General features: G+C 37.3%; 1 protein-coding gene across 1 annotated transcript in view; it reads left to right on the forward strand.

The window, feature by feature from the left end:
- LOC131044497 (target of rapamycin complex subunit LST8-1) overlaps positions 1 to 17173 on the forward strand; it is a 99063-nt gene extending 81890 nt beyond the window's left edge. Inside the window, exons 8-10 of the mRNA XM_057977827.2 lie at positions 16133 to 16212; positions 16392 to 16451; positions 16585 to 17173. Coding sequence (XP_057833810.2) covers positions 16133 to 16212; positions 16392 to 16451; positions 16585 to 16712 — 268 coding nt within the window. The 3' untranslated portion in view covers positions 16713 to 17173. The remainder of the gene's footprint in view (positions 1 to 16132; positions 16213 to 16391; positions 16452 to 16584) is intronic.
- Positions 17174 to 22769: the final 5596 nt, after the last annotated feature.

The raw sequence follows: 22769 nt of genomic DNA on the forward strand, positions 1-22769 counted from the left end.
CTTGTTGGGTAAGGGATTAAAATGTGTGTAGGGCCAAATCAGCAAGGGTTGTCTACAACACAAATAGCAGGATTCATTAGAGAACAAGAAGAAGCTGATCAAGCTATAGGAAGAGAAAAACTAAGAGTTGACCCATCTGCAAGCAAAACATCAATGACTTTACCTAAAAATCATATACTACCAAAAAAGACCTCCCATCATCCTTTCTTGGAGATACCTGCTTTGCAAGATGATCCCAATCTTTTCCACAAAAGAGGCCCGTTGGATGAAAGTTGAAACATATAAAATGGAAGTAAGAGGTATTGCAGAGCAAAAAACTGCACGTTGCATCTATGTCAATGGTCTTCCTTTCAACTTGGTAAGATCATCATATTGGCAGGAGATGGTGACAACAATCAATAATGCACCTTCTAGTTTCACAAATCTTGGGTATGAAAAGGTGCGCACCACCTTATTGGCAAGAGAGAAGAATTTTGTAGAGACATTACTGAAACTGATTAGGGATTCTTGGGTTCAATTGGGTGTTTCTATTGTTTTTGATGGATGTAAAGATTGCAAAAACCATCCATTAATAAATGTTATTGCAGTGTCCCCCAAAGGGGCAATGTTTTTGTGGGCAGCTGATTGTGAGGGGCAACTTAAAGATGTAGAGTTAATTTCCAGAATCCTCTTTGATTCCATATATATGGTGGGTCATGAAAATGTTGTCCAAGTCATTATAGACAATGCAAAAGTTTGTAGGGCTGTAGGTGCTTTGGTTGAGCAAAGATATTCACACATTTTTTGGACACCATGCACAATACACTCCCTCAACTTGGTGATGCAAGCAATTGGCACTCAAATAAAGTGGGTGAAGGAAATATACCAAGAGGGTGAGAAGATCCAAATGTTTGTAACAAACCACCATATGTCACAAGCCATTTTCAAGAGTTTCTCGAAGTTGGAATTGCTGAAGGTAGATTTAATTTATCTATTTAATTTTATTTATGCCATGTTTAATATGTATATAATATTTTTTAATGTGTTATTGACATTTTTTACATGAACCTAGGTTGTTTTGACCTGATTTGCATCATATACAATAGTGATGAGACGACTTTTGAAGGTCAAACAACCATTGAGTGTCATGGTTATTAGTAACCAATGGGATGTTTGTAAACAATCAAATTCAAAAGGGCACAAAAGGTTAAGCCATTGATATTGGATGACAATTGGTGGGATTGTGTCAAATATGTCTTGAATTTCATCGAGTCTATCATGAGTATGATAAGGTATGGTGATACAGATGCAGCATGTTTGGGGGAAGTCTATGATGGCATGGACACCATGATTGAAAATATCAAAGTCGTAATAGCAAAAAAGAGAATGACTTTAAAGAAGTATTTTTCAAAAGGGTGGAAAAAATCATTCTTCATCATTGGAACTAGATGACCATGCCATTGCACCTCCTTGCACATGCATTATCTCCCATGTACTATGCAATGAAGTACTTTCTTTACCAAGGAGAACTTCACCATATAGAGATTCAGAAGTTGCTATTGGGTACAAGTGGGCATTTGCTAGACTCTTCATAGGTCTTGAATTGGTGGAAAGTGTTAGGAAAGAGTTTGGTTTGTTTATCTCAGGAAGAAGTCATAGTCCTTGTGCCATGAATGACCAATCCAAAATGGATGGTACTACATGGTGGTACCTCCATGGTCAAGATTATATGTTCCTCCAACCTCTTGCAATCAAGATTCTATCACAAGTAAGTTTATTTGCTTTTTATGTTTGACATTTGTATTGTAGACTTTAGCATTGAACATTCTTTAATTTATTTTGCATTTTTTAATTTTAAGTTTTGTTGATTTTCTCTTCAATTTCAACAGGTCGCAAGTTCTTCCACTACTGAATGGAATTGGAGTATATACTCCTTTATCCACTTAGTGAATGTAACCGGTTGACTTCAAAAAGAGTAGAAGACTTGGTTTATATTCATTCCAATTTGTGTCTTCTAACACATAAGGAACAACAATACAAGGAAGGGTCAATGAAGCATCGGGATGTAACCCCTGAGTGTACCAATTTGGATGCAACTATTGATGATCTGGCTAGAGTCACTATGGATGATGGTGATGAGATACCTACACCTGATGCACCTAGTGGGAGTGGCATTGCTTTGGGTTAAAATGATTTTGAATTTGAACTTGGAGCAAATGATGATGATCTTGATCTAGATCCGTTTGATGATTGATGAAGATAGAAGACAATTATTATTTTTACTGTCAATTTTGTAATTGTAATGATTTTCATTTGAATTGTGAACCTGGACATATATGAATCTATGATACATTGATATATATTATATGGCATATGACATAATATGATATTATTGAAATTTTGAACTATCAATTGGCATTTGGCATTGATCAATGATGAAGTAGCATACTATTAAATGTATTTAGTTTTATAATTTTGTATAGTTCTTTAAATTTTTGCATATATACATATTAATATATATACGAACCCAAAGGGCCAATTTTTTTTGCCTGAACCCACAAACTGAGTTTGTGTCCTCGAGCCCGAACCCGAACCAGTTTGTAGTAATACCTCATTTACATTGGCATCAATAATGTAGCATCTTATACCCTTGGGAAATATGTGTTAAGTTTTATGATCAGATTAGATAGAACAACAATTCACACAATTGCACAGATATTATCTTGGGAAAACCTTCCTCTTGAAGGTAAAAAAACCCAGCAACAAAGTTTCTTATTTTATTTATTAATACACAAGATGTCTTTACAATAAATTCACTTCAACCCTTGAAGCAAAATCAACCAATTGATGGCACAATCCGATCTGCAAATCACAATATGTAGAAGATATGTTTGCTCTATTGTAGATATATATCGGACTGCTGAAGGATAGACACGAACTGCTGAAGGAGATTATTGGATTGCTGAAGCATGTCAATTTCCTTATGGAGGAATATGATCTGCTGAAGTTCGATGCTTGATCCGCTCGATAATTGTTCAATCCATCTGAAGGGAGGGTAATGAACTATATACCCACACAAGTGTGTATCCAATCAACATGACTTTCCCAATAGTCAGCTACTCATAAACCATCACGTCTCCTTATTAGAAATCAGTTATAGATAATACATCTTCCAATGTGGCGGAGCAAATAATAGTTATGTTTAGTTAACAAACCGATTCAATATAAATATGAAAGTCGGCAATGTGTAAAAGTCGAACAAGGTAAATGTGTAAGGCCGATAGGCCAATTACACATTTGCATTTGCTATGTTGGCCCATAAGGAGTCCAACCAAAGCTATTACATTAACACTCCCTCTTAGCTAGGGAGGAATCCTTCTTGATATCTATGTCACATAGTGACATCCACCATGGCTACTCCCAGAGGGTGGATCCATCATGGCTACTCCCATGAATGGAAATGCAAAAAAACACAAGTGCTCATCACGGAGACACTCAATGTGATGATGTTCACCATGGCTACTCCCAGAGGGTGAATAAACACAAGTGCCAAATCATGGAGTCTCTCACATGACATCCACCATACCTACTTGCAGAGGGTGGATCCACCATGCCTACTTGCAAAGGGTGGGACAAGGGCTTACACCTCAAACTTCTCTCTCACAGAGAAGAATGCATTAACAAGGGCTTGCACCTCAAACTTCTCTTTCACAGAGAAGAATGCATTAACAAGGGCTTGTACCTTAAACTTCTCTTTCACAAAGAAGAATGAATTATAATACATATCAAGGAATCATTGATGCTGAGACTCCCTCTCAGCAAGGGCTTCATTCTCCACAACTCCAAGCTTGTCTCGAAAATGCACAAACTTCACTTTGGCAAGAGGCTTGGTGAGAATGTCTGTCGTCTGCTCCTCCGTACAAATGTATCTCAATTGAACAACATTCCTTTGTACCATAACTCTGATATAGTGGTACTGAATCTCAACATGCTTTGTTCTGTCATGGAACACTGGATTGACTGAAAGCTTCATACAGCTTTGGTTATCACAATGAATGGTAGTAGGCTGCAACAATTGTCCAAACAATCCTGCAAGGAGCTTTCGAAGCCACACTACTTCGTGAGTTGCCACACATGCTGCAATGTATTCTGCCTCTGCGGTGCTCAGTGCCACTGAAGACTGCTTCCTGCTACACTAGGAAATCATAGCAGATCCCAAACTGAAGCAACAACCAGAGGTGCTCTTCCGATCAGTAACACTCCCTGCCCAATCAGAATCAGAATAGCCTTCTAAATTCATGTCCACACTGGAAGAGTATTTCAAGCCATATCCAATTGTGCCATGCAAGTATCTCATGGTATGCTTGGCTGCAAGTAGACGTATCTATCTTGGTTCACACGTGAACTGACTCAGTGCACTCACTACATAACAAATATCTGGTCTAGTGTTGACAAGATACATCAAGGATCCAATCAATTGTTTGTACGTAGTAGGATCCACAAGATCTGAACTAGTTGCAACTTCCCTCAATTTCTTCAAGTTAGTTTCCATCAGTGTGGACATAGATTTGCAATCTATCATTCCAAATCTCTTCAAGATATCAATGGTGTATTTTCCTTGACTTAGGATAATCTCATTGGGCTTTTGCCAAACTTCCAAACCTAGAAAGAAGTGCATGAGTCTTGAGTTCTTCATCTCGAATTCTAAAGTCAACTCCTTGCATCTATGAATGAGATGACCTTCTCTGGTATCAAATAGGTCATCAACATAAAGTACCAAGATCAACATATCACCATTGAATACCTTGAAGTAAAGGTTCGGATCAGCATCATTCTTACAGAAACCCAAACCCACTAAGTATCTGTCAATTCTTTCATACCAAGCACAAGGCGCTTGTTTAAGGCCATATAGGGCTTTTTTCAGTTTGCACACATGAGACTCTCTCCCATGAATCACGAACCCCTCAGGTTGCTCGATGTAGACCTCTTTCTCAATCACACCATTGATAAAAGTTGTCTTAACATCCATCTGATGTAACTACCATCCCTTAGCTACTGCAATGGCAATGATGGTCCTGATGGAAGTGTAGCGAGCAATAGGAGCAAATGTTTCTTCATAGTCTATTCCCTCTTTCTGAGAGAAACCACGAGCCACAAATCTAGCCTTGTACTTTTCAATGCTTCCATTAGTTGCATGCTTAATCTTGTACAACCACTTGGAAGATACAATGTGCTTCCCCTTAGGTCTACGAACAATATCCCACACATCATTCTTGATTATGGATTGATACTCTTCATCCATTTCATCTTTCCATACTTGTTGTTTTGAGGCTTCATCAACACTGGAAGGTTCAGTCTCAATAAGATTACACATCAATGCAACATAGCTAGAGAATCTCTGTGGTCTTTTACTTTCTCTGAATGTGCCTCTAGGAGCTGCAAACTATTCTGCCTTCTGCATAGTGTTTCTTGCCAAAGAGGTCTCTTTCGAGTCACAACAATATCTCTAGGCCCATCAGTATGATCCAAAGGTTCAATTGGATCATCATTCACTTCAGGTTGTGTAGACTCCCTCTGAATCTCAGGAGCATGATCAACATCCATGTCTTGAGGAGTCTCATGATTTTCATCATCTATCTCCATGCAAGAACCCTTTGATTTTCTGAATGCAACATCTTCCTCAAATGTGACATCCATGCTTACTTCTATTTGTTTCTAACCAGGAATGTAAATACAATAGGCTTTGGAAGTTTCACTGTAGCCCACAAATATCCCTCTCTTGCCAGAGGGTTCCAACTTGGTCCTCTTGTCCTTGGGAATATGAACATACAGAGGACAACCAAAGATTCTTAGGTGACTGATATCAGGCTTAACCCTAAAAAGGCTTCTTCAGGAGTCATATTTTGCAATATCCGGTGAGGACATTTGTTCTGAACATATACTGTTGTTCTAGAGGCTTCTGCCCATAGAAAAGCCTGAAGGTCTTGATCATGAATCATAGCTTTTGCAGCTTCAACAATGGATTTGTTCTTTCTTTCTGCAACCCCATTTTGTTGAGGGTTGTAAGGGACACAAAACTCCCTCTTGATTCCTGCCTCAATATAGAAATCACGAAAGCTACCCGAGGTGTACTCACCTCCATTATCAGACCTTAAAACTTTAATTTTCTTTCCAGATAAATTTTCAACTTGAGCTTTAAACTCTTTAAACCTACCTAGGACTTCATCAGACTCTTTAGACCTTAATAAATAAATCCAAGTCTTCCTAGAGTAGTCATCTATGAAAGTTACATAATACAAAAATCCACTTAGGGATGGAATTGACATTGGACCACATAAATCTGAATGTACAAGATCTAGAATTTCTTTAGACCTACTTTCACTACTATGGAAAGGACTCTTAATATTTCTACCCATAGCACAACCTTTAGAAGTACCATCATGTACATGATTAAGTTTAGGAATACCTTTCGCCATCTTTTCCAAAGATGGAAGAGCCCTGAAATGAAGATACCCAAGTCTTCTATGCCAACGTTTGCTGGAACTGGAAGAATCATGAAGAAGAGATTGGACTAGAAGAGTGGAGAGCTTATACAAACTCTCATGTCGATTTCCAATCACATGAGCAGTCTTGATGCTGGAGTTCTTTAGCCATGCTAGAACTCTTCCTTCAGAGAAAGCAATTTGATAGCCCTTATCCTCTAAGGCTGAAATAGACACAAGGTTTCTCTTGATCCCCGACACGAACAAAACTTCACTTAGGTGTAGTGAAACTCCAGATTCTAGGTTTAGAGATGTAGCACCAAATCCTCTTACTGAATAGCGTGCATCATCTCCAATGATCACTTGAAAATTAGACTCCTCCACCAAATCTGAACGGTGCTCTTGATAGTCGGTGATGTGTCTAGACTCTAGAGGCTCCACTATCAATCAACCAGGTATCATTGTCCGTAGGAACATTGCTCGATAATGCTGATATGAAAAGAAAACCATTTGAGTTATCTTCTGCCTCCTTCTGAGATGAAACTTCATTGATATTTGCCCCTTGATGCTTAGGTCTTGTCAAACAATCCCTTGCATAGTGACCAAATTTGTCACATCTAAAACACTGGATGCGAGAGAGATCTTTCTTCTTCTTCTTTGATTCAGGTGCGGATTCTGATCTTTGATCTCTATTCCTTTTGAAGTTGCCCTTCTTCCAATTCTTTCCTTTCTTGGTAGATTGAGTGGCAAGAACATGAGTATCTTCATTTTGGGAACTTTTGATAATTCCCCTAGCCGCCAATCTTGATTCTTCTTGAATGCAATCCGCACGAAGTCGATTAGACTTAGGTAGTTTGGATCTTCCACTTATGCTTTGGATAAATGGCTCCCATGAATGAGGAAGGCCATTCAAAGCTAGCATGACAAGGTATTTATCAATCACTTGATCTCCAATTGCGCTTAGTTGATCTCTCAATTCTGAAATTTTCATGAAGAATGACATAACTGATTCTCCTTTTGCCATCTTTACTTGGTGGAGTTGTTGCCTCAAGGCAAGAGCCCTACTTGTGTTGTTAATCTCATATAAACCTTTCAAGGTCTTGAACATATCTCTCACAGTAGTCATCTTGGAGATGAGAGGCACCAAGTGATCCCTCACGGAGTCGATTAATATCTTCATTGCTATGATGGCATTTTTCTTAAATTGAAGCTTCTCCTCGTGATCTTCAGGTTCAGATAAATCCTTTTTCTCCACAAATTGAAGAAGATCATTTTCTTCAAGTGCAATGAACACTCTAAACTTTCATGAGGTGAAGTTCGATGTGCCTTCAAGCCTATCCTTGACTTTAAGACCGTTAACCATTTTTGAGGCTTAGTAGATACTTCTTGAAGGAGAGAGAGAGGAGAGAATGCTTAGAAGTTGTAGAAAATCTGATCATGATCTTTCTTTCAGCGTGGCTCTGATACCTTGTTAAGTTTTATGATCAGATTAGATAGAACAACAATTCACATAATTGCACATATATTTGTTGTTTATAACTAGGTAAGATGGGTTCGGATTGCCTTAAGGCAACATCCGAACCCACATAGGACTGGGTCCTATCTTAAAGGGGTAACGTGCCCCCAAGACAAGACCGGCCCCATATCTCCACGCCACACTAAATATGCACCATGCCTCCATAAAACAAATTGGTGCCAAAATGTTTAAGGTCGACTTGGAGTATATGGGTTAAAAGCTCATATAAATAAAGTTAAAATGCAAACTCAATTCACTCACTTCATCTCTCATGCAATCAGCGAAACAACTCTGCAACTAAAGGTGCGAAACATAGAAGAGGATTGTGCGAACTTGTTCAAGAGGATATAAGGCATTTTTGGTATTCCTTGATGCAGACTTGGTGTATTTAGAAGGGCAGATCTGATATAATAAAAGGGATCAGATTTGGAGAATCAAGCTAAGTATTATATTGGTGCAATTAAGATTGAATACATAATCTGACCTGTGGGTCTTTAGTGCTGGGTTTTCCCTCCTTGGAGGTTTTCCCAATGTATTTGTGTTTGTCTCTTACTCTCTTGTTTTCGTTCTTGGTCTTAATTGATTATGGTTTACTTAATGTTGACAAATAATTAAATGTTAGAAATCTGACTACTGAACTAGGTCACAAATTTAACATGGTATCAGAGCTAAGGTGTTACTAACTTCAGATTTTAGTAAATCATTTGTTGCATATAGTTGTTGTTTGGTTTCAGATTAAAATGTCAGGTTTGAGGGCTGAAGATAGACTTGATGGAGCCCTTGATTTTGCTGCTTGGAAAGTCCGTATTCTATTGATCCTTGAAGAGAATGATCTGCTAAAATTCGTAGAAGAAGAAAGGCTGTCCCCTCCTGAAGATGCTGAAGAGCTGAAGCAGTTCAAGAAAGACTCCCTCAAGGTTAGGAAGATCATAATTGAATCCGTCAAGAATCATCTTGTCATTGTCATATCAAAATTTGCGTCTGCCAAGGAAATGATCAAACACTTGGAAGGGATGTATGAAGTCAACAACCTCAGCAGGGCCCTTGCTCTAAGGCAGCAGCTTCTTTACATGAAAATGAAAGAAGAAGACTCAATCATGGCCTGCTTCATGAAGATCAATGAACTAAAGGACAAGCTAAGTACTCTTGATTGCCAAATTTCGGATAAAGATCTTGTTATGATTGCATTAAATGGTATACCCGATGAATGGGAACCATTTATTCGTAGCATTGGTGGAAGAGCTGATCCTCCCAACTTTGAGCATCTTCAATCTGATTGCATTGAAGAGGAATCTCGAATTGAGGTAAGAGGAAAACTCAAAAACTCTCACAAAGATGATAATCATGTTCTCTTAGCTAAATCTAGGAAAGGTGGACATTGGAAGAAAGAAAAGAGAAGCAAAAATTTTAGATCCTCCTTCTATGATCCAAGGAAGAAGTCAAGAGATTCCTCTCAGATTCATTGCTTCAGATGTGATAAGTATGGTCACTATGCCAGAGACTGTCAGAATGATCCCAAGGAAAGGGAAGTCAATTTAAATGAAGTTGCTGAACAAAATGAGGACTATCTTCTTATCTCTGCTCTATCAAGCAATGTTCCTATGGACAGTGATACTTGGATAATTGACAGTGGTGCCTCCAGACACATCTCAGGTTTTCGTGAGCATATTTCAAATCTGATTGAAAAGGATACCGACCTTCATGTGGTAATCGGTGATGATGCTCGATACTCGGTAAAAGGTTTTGGTAATACCTCTTTAAAACTAGATTCTCGTATTTCCTTACAACTCTATGATATCCTTTTTGTGCCTGGTATTAAAAGAAATCTTATTTCCATTTCTGCCTTAGAAGATAAGAGTTTGCAATGAGCATTTTTTGAAGGGAAAGTACTTGCTTGGTCTAAGAAATCTAATTTCAAAACTGCTCGTGTTATTGGAAATAGATGTGATAGTTTATATAAGCTTGCAGCTAATCCAATTCAAGCTCTCATCCATGAGGCCCCTGAATCATGTGAGCTATGGCATAGAAGACTTGGACATCTACACTTTCAAGCTCTTCCCACTCTCGGTAAAATGGTTAAAGGTATGCCTAAACTTAGTTTATCTCATGATGATGCTTGTAAAGGTTGTGCAATGGGTAAGAATGTAAAGAACCCTTTTCATAAAAGTGATAGTAGGGCTAAAGAAAAGTTAGAGCTTATTCATTCAAATTTATGTGGTCCCATGTCTGTAGCATCTCCTAGCGGCTTCCTTTATTATGTTATCTTCATAGATGATTTCTCTAGGAAAACATGGATTTACTTTCTTAAATCTAAACAGTCTGAAGAAGTCCTAAACAGATTTAAAGAATTCAAAGCCTTAGTTGAAAACACTACTGGAAATCGAATTAAATGTTTAAGGTCTGACAATGGAGGTGAGTACACCTCAGGTTGTTTCTATGATTTTTGTATTAAGGCAGGAATTAAGAGGGAGTTTTGTGTTCCCTACAATCCTCAGCAAAGTTGCTAAAAGAAAGAACAGGACCATTGTTGAAGCTGCAAGAGCCATGATTCATGATCAAGACCTGCAACCTTTTCTATGGGAGGAAGCATCCAAAACAACAGTTTACATTCAGAATAGATGTCCTCATCGTGCTCTAAAGAATGTAACTCCTGAAGAAGCCTTTACAAGAATCAAAGCTGACATCAACCACCTAAGGATATTCGGGAGCTCGGTGTATGTTCATGTGCCTAAAGAAAAACGAACCAAGTTGGATCCTTCTGGAAAGAAAGGCATCTTAGTGGGATACAGTGAATCTTCCAAAGCCTTCAGGATTTACATTTCAGATCAAAGGTATGTTGAGGTAAGTAGAGATGTAACTTTTGAAGAAGATATTGCTTTCAAAAGATCTAAAGGTTCATTATCTGATAATAATGATATGGTGATTGAAAATCAAGATTCAAAAGTTGATGCTAACCCTGAGATACAGAAGGAGTCCACTGACCTCCCGGATCAGGAAGTTCAGGATGACCCAGCAGAACCCATGGACTTTACTGATTTACCTAAGGATATTGTGGTATGCAAAAAGAGACCACTTTGGGTTAGAAACACTATTCAAGATGCTGAAGGATTTGCTGCTCCCAGAGGAACCTTTAGAGATAGCAAGAGACTCCAAAATCACGCCAACTACATTTCTGTGATGTGTAATATCATTGAGTCTGAACCTCACAATGTCGAAGAAGCTATGTCCCATCATGCTTGGAAATCAGCCATGGATGAAGAGTATGGGTCTATCATCAAGAATGATGTCTGGGACATTGTACCCAGACCCAAAGGTAAGTCTGTTGTTTCTTCTAAATGGTTGTTTAAAATTAAGCATAATGCTGATGGTAGTATTGAAAAATATAAAGCTAGATTTGTAGCCCGTGGTTTTTCTCAAAAGGAAGGAATAGATTATGAAGAAACTTTTGCTCTTGTTGCTAGATATACTTCTATTAGATCTATAATAGCTATTGCTGCAGCCAAAGGTTGGGAGCTACATCAAATGGATGTTAAGACAACCTTCCTCAATGGTGTCATTGAGGAAGAAGTTTATATTGAGCAACCAGAAAGTTATGTAATCCATAAAAGAGATTCTCGTGTCTGCAGGTTGAAGAAAGCCTTATATGGGCTCAAACAGGCTCCTCGTGCTTGGTATGAAAGAATTGATAAGTACTTACTAAGCTTAGGATTTTGTAAGAATGATGCTGATGCTAACATTTACTTGAAGATTTATAATGATGATATGCTTATTTTGGTTTTGTATGTGGATGATTTATTTCTCATTGGTGAAAATAAATTAATCATAAGATGTAAGAAAGAATTTGCCTCAGAATTTGAAATGAAGGATTTAGGACTAATGCATTACTTCCTAGGGTTAGAAGTATGGCAAAAACCCAATGAAATTTTTCTAAATCAAGGAAAGTATACTATTGATATTCTGAAAAGATTTAGATTGATGGATTGTAAACCCATGTCCACTCCTATGGAATCTAACTTAAAGAAGTTAAGTGTTTCTGCAGCTAACTCTGATTTTGCAGATCCATCTGAGTACAGGCAGTTGATTGGATCCTTGATGTATCTAGTCAATACTAGGCCAGATATCTGTTATGCTGTGAATTCCCTCAATCAGTTCATGAGCTTGCCTAAACTTGTTCACCTGGTTCCTGCCAAGCACATTCTAAGATACATGCGTGGCACTATTGGTTATGGGCTGAAGTATTCACTTAATACCTCAATCTTCTTGGAAGGCTATTCAGATTCAGATTGGGCAGGAAGTGTCAAGGACAGGAAAAGTACTTCGGGTATCTGCTTCAATTTGGGCTCTGTAGTAATCTCTTGGGCATGTAGAAAGCAATCTTCGGTAGCATTAAGCACTGTAGAAGCTGAATACATTGCAACATCTTTTGCACCCAGAGAAGCAATGTGGCTTCACAAACTCCTTGTTGGATTATTTGGTCAATCTAGTGGTCCTACCACCATTCATTGTGATAATCAAAGCTATATAAAGATGTCAGTAAATCCTGTATTCCATGACTGGTCCAAACATGTGGAAACACACTATCACTTCATTTGGGATATGGTGCAAAGAGGCACCATTCAACTAAAGTACATTAGCACAGATCAACAGGTTGCAGATATCCTTACCAAACCCTTATCCAGAGTGAAGTTCGAATACTTCAGAGACAGACTTGGTATTGTGGAAAATGAAACCGTGGTTGAGAGGGAGTTTCAATCTTAGTGACTCTATCTGCAACGCTTTGATCATTCTTTGCTTGTGTGCAAGAACGAAAAGTATCCAATCTATGCTTGTGTTCTAGATGGAAAATTGTAATTATGTAAAGACCCACTTGTGTATTACACTTTCTATGCTTGTGTGCTAGAACCATCCTATGCTCGTGTGCTAGGTGGAAGATGTAATTCTATGCTTGTGTGCTAGATGGAAATCTAAAGGTTCAGATTATGTATTCTTTTCTTCCCTAGTTAAGAGGGAGTGTTGTTTATAACTAGGTAAGATGGGTTCGGATTGCCTTAAGGCAACATCCGAACCCACATAGGACTGGGTCCTATCTTAAAGGGGTAACATGCCCCCAAGACAAGACCGGCCCCATATGTCCACGCCGCACTAAATATGCACCACACCTCCATAAAACAAATTGGCACCAAAATGATTAAGGCCGACTTGGAGTATATGGGTTAAAAGCTCATATAAATAAAGTTAAAATGCAAACTCAATTCACTCACTTCATCTCTCATGCAATCAGCGAAACAGCTCTGCAACTAAAGGTGCGAAACATAGAAGAGGATTGTGCGAACTTGTTCAAGAGGATATAAGGCATTTTTGGTATTCCTTGATGCAGACTTGGTGTATTTAGAAGGGCAGATCTGATATAATAAAAGGGATCAGATCTGGAGAATCAAGCTAAGTATTGTATTGGTGCAATTAAGATTGAATACATAATCTGACCTGTGGGTCTTTAGTGCTGGGTTTTTCCTCCTTGGAGGTTTTCCCAGGGTATTTGTGTTTGTCTCTTACTCTCTTGTTTTCATTCTTGGTTTTACTTGATTATGGTTTACTTAATGTTGACAAATAATTGAATGTTAGAAATCTGATTATTGAACTAGGTCACAAATTTAACAATATTATCCTGGGAAAACCTTCCTCTTGAAGGTAAAAAAACCCAGCAACAAAGTTTCTTATTTTATTTATTAATACAGAAGATGTCTTTACAATAATCAACCAATTGATGGCACAATCCGATCTGCAAATCACAATATGTAGAAGATATGTCTGCTCTGCTGTAGATATATATCGGACCTCTGAAGAATAGACACGAACTGCTGAAGGAGATTATCGGATTGCTGGAGTATGTCAATTTCCTTATGGAGGAATACGATTTGCTGAAGTTTGATGCTTGATTTGCTTGATAATTGTTCAATCCATCTAAAGGGAGGGTAATGAACTATATACCCACACAAGTGTGTATCCAATCAACACGACTTTCCCAATAGTCGGCTTCTCATAAACCCTCATGTCTCCTTATTAGAAATCGGTTATAGTTAATACATCTTCGAATGTGGCGGAGCAAATATTAGTTATGTTCGTTTAGTTAACAAGCCGATTCAATATAAATATGAAAGTCGGCTATGTGTAAAAGTCGAACAAGGTAAATGTGTAAGGCCGATAGGCCAATTACACATTTGCATTTGCTATGTCGGCCTAGAAGGAGTCCGACCAAAGCTATTACATTAACAATATGATTAGAGTATAAGGAACTAGTCTAACTCGTCATTTACCCTAATGGGTTTGTGTGAACAAAGGTAATTTCTTGTTGAGTAATAAGTGTGGCAAGAGTTAAAGAGTGTGCTCTACCAAAAGAAGTATTCAACCATATAATAGGGTTATTCTGCTTTCACCAATAGCATCTAGGTGATAGATGCTATGAGTTACCCGGTTTCATAAGATTAGTTGACTTTCACTAGTTACATGTAGGTGATAGATGCCAAGAGCCACTTGGTTTCATAGGGTTAGCTATCTTTCACTAGTAGCATGTATGTCATAGATGTCGAGAGCTTCTTGATTTCATAGGGTTAGCCAACTTTCGCCTCTATCATGCAAGTGATAGATGTCAAGGGCTACCTGATTTTATAGGGTTTAGAAAGGCTTTCAATAGTAGCATGCAAGAGATGGAGGCCAGTAGCATGCAAATGATGGATGCTAGGATCCACCCATCGCAGGAATTTAGTATTGGCATTGGTGTATTAGAGGAATTGTGCGATCCCTATTTGGTGTTTGCCTAAGGTAGCATTTTTTGGTTTCACTATTAGTTTAGTTCGTATGGTTGATAGTATAGGTGCTAGCCTACATCTTGAATATGTAACTTATACGGTGGTTTGATGACTTGGGAAATTAATGAGTTGTGGAAGTCTTATTAGTAGCCTTAGGTATGGACACATTGTTGTACTTATGTCCTTGCCAATGAAGACATCAAGTAGGATGAGATGTGTATTTGTCGTCATAGCTGGTGGTGGATTGGGAAAGTGATGTATCCCACTGTGTAGTATGAGATGCACCAACATTACTTTTCCAGATAATAGCTACTTACAGGGTTGTGTTTGTGAACTAGGTAGTGAGATGATGCATATGGTAGTCTGCATACATTTCCCTTATGCCAGTTGGTCTTTATCATTATGTGAACATGTGATGTATGTGTGGATCGTTCACACTAGATATAGGTGATGTATGCTTGAGATAGGTGCTATTGTACTTGTCTTGTGCATATGAGCTAATCATTGTGGTACCAATGATGTGTGTATCAGTTATTCACTGTTGATCTTGTGATGCGTTTATGAGTTAGTCACCTTGTGTATAAGTGATGTATGCTTGAGCCATTCACTGTGTATGAACATGGGATTTTGGAACGATATTGACAACATGTGGTTTTGTGAGTGTTGGTACACTAATGATTGGTATGGAGCCAACACCTAATTGGAATATGATGTTATTATTCTAGTGTAACTGGACTAATTTATAGACACACTTAATTAACAATTGTGATTTAAAAGACACATCAGGGGTCTCATACAAGAGAAGAGGATGAACTCTCTCTATCATTGGTATAAGAACTATGAACTTTTGATTCCCAAAAAGGGATACATAGGCAAGGTCATCATGAGTGAACTTTCGAGGTTTAGGTTTGGGTCTAGGGATGACCCTAACGTTGGGAGCTTACCACTTTTGAGTCTAAGCATAAGTAGTGGTGTGGAGTTGTTGCCAGGCAATAGTCATTCAGCAGTTGCAGAACACCTGTACCTTTTTCACGTCTTTTGTTTGGTGCAGTCAAACTGAGTTAACTAATGACCTATAAAGATGTCCCTATGGTTGTGCAATGTGGATATGTAATGTAAAAGGTCCATTTAATTCTATGTGGGATCTCTACAACCTGGTAGATTTTTCTGTATGGAACTTATTGTGTTCTTTGTTTAGCTATCTTTATTATATTTGATGTGAAAGTTCTCTATTTCTCAGTTTGATTTCAATTCCTTCATTAATGCCAACAATATATAGATCGTGTCTCATGATTTGGATGAGATTTCAAGAAGATACATGTTAGTAATTAAAAGCTGCTGTCTTACAGGTATTTGGCAACAACATCATCTGACCATACTGTAAAAATATGGAATGTTGACGGCTTTACTTTGGAACGTACTTTGACAGGTTGCAGTGTGTTTTGAAGTTTTTAATAGTTCTCAAGATTTTGTAACACTGGCATTGCAATTTTCTTCTTTCATAAATATTTTTACTTGATATTAATTTTGTAAAACATACATCTTTTTAATAAATGTGGAAATTTACTAGCCTAAATTTTATTGTTTATCTTATGTTGTATGATGCAGGACACCAACGTTGGGTTTGGGACTGTGTATTTTCTGTTGATGGAGCTTTCCTCGTGACTGGTTAGTATGTGTTCTTTGAAATCTGCTCTGTAGGGGTAATTTTGTTCAACGTGTTTTATATTTCCATTTTAACATTATTAAAGTTCTCAGGATTTGACTGTTAAACTTAATCCTGGTCATATGTTCCCTGCAGCATCTTCAGATACAACTGCAAAGCTGTGGGAGCTATCAACAGGAGAAGCAATCAGAACTTACCAAGGGCACCATAAAGCAACTGTATGTTGTGCCCTGCATGATGGTACAGAGACTTCTCCTTGCTAGTAACATAAATCCCTAAGCCAGATAAACATGACTTAGCTCCCCATGTTCCTTTTACCAGATTCTTTCATGGACATGCTTTGCATGTTGTAACAAACATGTTAGACAATTGTGTATTCTGGGGAATATAGTTAGTTCACTAGCTTATGCTTGTATATTATTGATCTAGAGGGATAATTTTACCAGCTATACCTTTGTGTTTAATTTTTAATGAATCTGAACCTGGATTCTGGGAGCAGAGCAGGCTGCCCCTCTTTTTATTGTTGTGTTCTGTGGGTCATCAAGATTGCCAGGATTTCACATTGCTCAGGAAGGCTCTTCTTATCAATGGTGTGTGGGTCCACCCTCCAACTTTGTTTCCACTGTTTCGTATACTTGCAAACTTTTATGTCAGGCACATACAAATAAAAAATAAAAGAATAACTGCAAGCACACATTCTAAAATGTTCATAAATTTTTGACCATGGATTCCTATTGCTTGTGGTTATCTATTGCTTGCTGTTATCACTTCAGTCTGTGTAACTTAATTATGTCGCATTTTCAAAAATGCTTCCACAGACAGGTGGAAAGGAACCGTGTTGATTTTCGCCTCTTGCTCTATTATTGTGAATATATCCTACTATCTATAGTGGAACGAATGCAACTGTGCCAATCAGAACATTTGCAAAAGATTCAAACTACGTATAGCAAAAGTATTACCAAATTGTTATTGTTTGTAGCATAGCAACAAATATCTGTTGGGGAGGAAATCGACAAACCAAAAGATTAATTTTTTTTCAAAAGACCGTAACTAATTTGGTAAAAAATGGATTTTCAAAAGAGGTAGAAAAACTCGAAAAACTTGTTGCTTTTTAAACTTGAAAGCATTTTAATAGCATACATGCTCTTAGCTTCTATCATTGAGCACAAGCTGCTACACACCTCTTTCCACCTTGTCCCTTTTAAGCTCCATCTAGGTGCCTTACTCTTCCTCACATCCAAGTGTCTGTCCAAACACAACACATTTTACGTGTAGCTTCAAGGGGATTACTTGAGTCAGTTGAATCTAAGCATTAGAAAAGGCAACCACTTAAACCTTAATGTGCACAATTCATGCCTATTTCTTACAATTTGCTGAATTCCACTTTATTCCTATTCCACTCCCTTGATAGCATGGACTTTTGGAACCCAAGTCAAGGAGATTGGTTCCTTGTTAACCACAAGTCAAAGGAGCTATATGGTTTTAAACTCTCACCAATAGTCTCCTGAAGTGTGATAAATCAATAATACTTATTATATTCCATCTCTTTCAACCTTAACACTTGTAGGCATTCTTCATCGGCTTCCACTCCCGTGGCAAACATTGACAGTAGGCATTCTTCGTCTACTCCCACTCATGTGACAAAGATTGACAACCTCATAAAATCACCAATGCAAACCCTCATGAGCTGAGAATCAATTCTTGTGCTTTTAAGATGTTATTTCCCCAAGGTAGCCCATACTCCAATTCTCAATCTATTGATCATAATGAGTCTCGCCTCCCTTGCAAAAGCAATCCTAACATATTTGCATAATTGGTAGCCACCACTCCAAAGCATTTCTATGCTAGTTTAAAGATTTACAAATGCCACTTAGCCACTACAATAGTACAACATCATCAAAAGGGCAAGCAAAGAATCTCACTTTGTGGATAAAGATTGGTGAAGGAATTGATTGTAGTGAGACATCTATCTAGCCATATGGTTTTGCTCTAGCCATATAGTTTTGTTTCGGTCCTAACAACACATTGAATCTCAATCTCTGCCAAAGAAAATTTTAGAGTGGCAAAAATATTGTTGAAATTTGAGTCAAAATGGGATACTTTAGGATTTAGATGTGTTTCAAATGGTTTAATTGCAATTAATTGTGAAAAAGTTGGTCAAATTTTGCTATTACATTTCTTTTTAAAAAATGCAATTTTTCATGAGTAAAATATGAATTGTAGAAAACTCATGATTAATCTTTATTTTCATGACTATTACTTCTATGGTTCATAACAAGATTATAATTTTGAACCATAGGTAAGATGCCTATTCAAAATAACCAAGTGCAAGTACATACATGGTTACCCCTCTAGTGCTAGAATTTTTGTTGTAATTGTGAAGAAAAAACATAGTTCCTACTAATGCAAATGGGTCATGCTTGACAAGTTCTTTCACAGATAGTAAGTTCTTGTGATCAAATGTGAGATTGTTCACATTTTTTATCAGTTCAATGAGTCATGATTGACAAGTTCTTTCACAGATAGTAAGTTCTTGTGAACAAATGTGAGATTGTTAATATTTCTTTATCAGTTAAACATTTCATGATAAATGGTGTAGTGGTTTCTTTCCAAATTCTATGGCCTTTGAAGAACTTGACCAATGGGCTATGATTGTTGATTTTACACCATGTGCCCTAATCCAAACCCTTAGTAAATATTTCATCCAATGGATTATTTCTCTCAATTAAATGAATTTACTATTGCCAAAGAGATTCATTGTAAAATAATTACAATACCTTTTAATTGTGCTAAACATTGGGTAGGTTTCAACAATCAAGATTTGCCCCCTTTTAAACCTATAGAGTTGTGATATTGATTGACAAGTAAAGAAAATGGTAATCAAATCACCTATTGGGATGAGGTTAATAGAATCATCACATGAGTTTGAAGATGGCAATTTTTAAAAGTTAGAAATTTCAAGCAAGAGTGGTAATTGCAATAAATATTTGTTGTCAAATATTGGTGATAGATTTCTAAAATCATGAAAAAGTTGAAATACAAATTGAAGTAGTATTGGCTGAAAATTTTAATAATAGATATCTACAATTATAAGGAAGTTAAAACACAAACTAAAGTAGTAGCAGTAGGAATCTGTGGTCAAAGCGTTTAGAATTTATTAGAATGTGTTAGTGGATAATTATTATTCATATGTGCTTGCTAGAAAAATTACGAGAAATAGCAGAAATAGAGTTAGAAGGAGACTCACGTGCCAAGGAAGAAAGTCAAACTTCCTTGTGTCTTGGATAAGTAGTGTCAAACTATAAGAACTACATAACAAATTTTAATTGCAACCATTATTGATAATTTTATCTTTATGTTGAATTGAAACGTTTGTGATGCATTTTAAAGATATTTTGTCGTATTGCCATTTCCAATACACATTATCATTGATAATGTTGTTGATACTTATTTTCTTGTTCTAAAGGTTTGGTTTCGAGAGGCCAATGTGCCACACATGAATGAGCAACATGGAAATCCTTGTAGACAACAATGTGGGTCTGCAATGATGTCATTCTCTACAAGACAATCTTTGAATTAAGATGGTTGACTCGCTCATCTATCTAATGGCTAAGCCTAAAGGTATTTGTGTTGTGTGGGGAGGGGGAGAAAAGAGAAAAATGTTGAAAGCAAGTAAATCAAAACTAAGGCTCGTATGGGATGGATTAATATCTTATTTGCAAGACCAAAGCTTAACAACTCATGATGTAACAATCAACAAAGATATACATGCAAACAACCAATAACAATGAACAAATACAAGACAATAATTGCTTGCAACAATCACTTGGTTCATATTAAATTCAAACTCATGATGTAATAGTCAACAAAGATATATATGCACACAAATAGTCAAAATGAACAAAGACAAGTCAATAGTTGCTTATGACGATAACTTGCTTTCTATTAATTTCATGAATTATTACATTGATGAATACATATGTATTTTGGAGACATGCATAGAGGCTCCCCTATATAGCAAAAAAGAGAAAAGCAAATTTCACTTGGACATCAAGCTCAAAATCCTAGCTAGCAAAGTGTCGACTTTGAAGAATTAACCAATTCATTATGATCAAAACCTGAATTGCTCAAGATTCCTCCTTTTTAATATGCACATAGGCTGCTATTTTTTAGATTTTCACTAGATCCTTGCAAATACATATGTATTTTGGAAACAAACATAGAGACTACCCTATATAGAAAAAAAGAGAAGCAAATTTCACTTCGACATCAAGCTAAAATTTTTAGCTAGCAAAGTGTTTACTTTGGAGAAACAATCAATACATTAGGATCAAAAGTTCAATTGCTTAAGATTCCTCCTTTGTAATATGAACATAGGTTGCTATTTATATATTTTCACTAGAATCCTACAAAATTTAGATTGAGGGGGTCAACATTGTATAGTTGTGAGATGGTGGTGCAAGCATTATTGGTTATTGGCACAAGGTAGATTCCCAAACCAATCTCCTTTTGGACCATCAAGTACAAGGCTTTTGGGCATACTCAATATAAGTATGCACAAGTGTGAAGGCAACAACAAATTGCTCAATCTCCTTATAGTAGGCTTGATGTAAGGTGTTGATAAGGTCTAATGAGTCCATTGACAACTTTAACTTCCTAATTTGGCTTGGAGCTATTAAATTCTTTACTTTTATGCTTCTATTCTTTTTGTGAGGTATTAAATTGTTTTAGTTTATGTCTAGGAATGGAGTGCTAGAGGTCCTCGACCCTCAAATTTTGCTTCAGTACTCCTAGTTGAACTTTTTGTTCCTCAACGTGTTTGTTTGACATCCATGGTGGCTTGCTTTGAAATACCTTCTCCTTTTGTAGTAGCAAGGTCCAACTTGACCTTTTCCAACTCTATTTGAATCTCAAAGATATGCTTCTTTGCATCTTGCACCTACACATCTCTTGCCTTGATGGCCTTGTTGAACATGGTAGAAACTTGCCCTTTGAGTGCCTTGATCTTTGTTTGTGAGGCCTCTATTGTTTGCCTAGCTTGCCTTAACTCTCTCTTTGTCAAATTTCTCTTTAAGACAATGGATGATCTACTACCTTAGGTCCTTAACAAAGGAACTCAAATCAATCATGTTCTTTAGCATCCTTGATATTTAACAGTGCATTGATTCCATTTGATAGTCATTTGGCTTCATTTGGCCTTCTGGTTTATCCAACAATGGTGTTAAATGAGAAAAATGTAGTGTGTCCTATGTGGGATTGTACGTAGTTCCCATGCACTTGGTTGCAAGAGCAAAGAGCAACATCTTGTTTTGTTTTTCTCATGGCAACCTTTTGTTGTGTCATTCTTAATTTACACCATTAGTTGGTACAAAGTGGGATCCCATGTCATTGTGATTGCTTGAGCCAATTGGGTATTCCTTAGGGAAAGTGGATGTACAAATGAAATGCGGCTAGTGGTTGTGTAGTGGTAGAAGTGGTGATTATTTAGGGGGTGCAAAACTATACAAAATGAGAAAGAGATGGGGAATTATTACAATTGTTGGAATGAGATGGCGAGTTGGAGCATTAGGAGATGACATCCTTGAGTTGGTTCCAAGAATTGTCCAATTGGGCTTTGAATATGGCAGAGGATATGGATATTATGGAGATTGTGTGGATTGTTCTTGAATTATGGGAATTACTTGCAATGGTGATATGTGGTGTTGAGAATGGGAGAGGTGGGGTAATTTAGTGTAAGGGGAAGTAGAAATCACTAGGATGTGTAGGGGATTGAATTCCTCTATGGGAAAATAGAGGAGATTGTTGGGGTCTAGAAAGGGAAAGGAGTAGTAGAAGAGAGGGGTAGAAATACTTACATTGAGGCTTATGAATATTTATTAATTTTGCAATGTCACTTTCTAGTTGCCTTTTTGATGCAGACAAGGTAGGGAGATCCAATCAAGGATAGCCCTGCCTTGCAGCCTATGACACAAACACCTTGAAAGATGCTGACAACCGATTCACACAACACAAGAAATAACCGGTAAAACAGAAAGAACAATCCTTATAACAGTTTAATGAATTACATATGCCCACATGCTTTAGACATGTTGGATTGCAGCCCAAGATTACAAAACAATTCTTACAACTCAAAACTATGATCCGCAGATCATCTGCTCAGCAATTCGGCCTTCAGTAATAGTCTGCACCGATCCAGACCTCAGTCCCTTCGGACTTCAGTCCCCCCGAACCAGAATCTCTCTGAAAACTACATCTACTCTCGATCTCTTCTTCCTCAGACCTCTGTCCTCCAAAATGAATTTCCAAACTTCCTCTTTATA

The sequence above is a fragment of the Cryptomeria japonica genome, chromosome 9, assembly GCF_030272615.1.
Source record: "Cryptomeria japonica chromosome 9, Sugi_1.0, whole genome shotgun sequence".
NCBI classification, from domain to species: domain Eukaryota; kingdom Viridiplantae; phylum Streptophyta; class Pinopsida; order Cupressales; family Cupressaceae; genus Cryptomeria; species Cryptomeria japonica.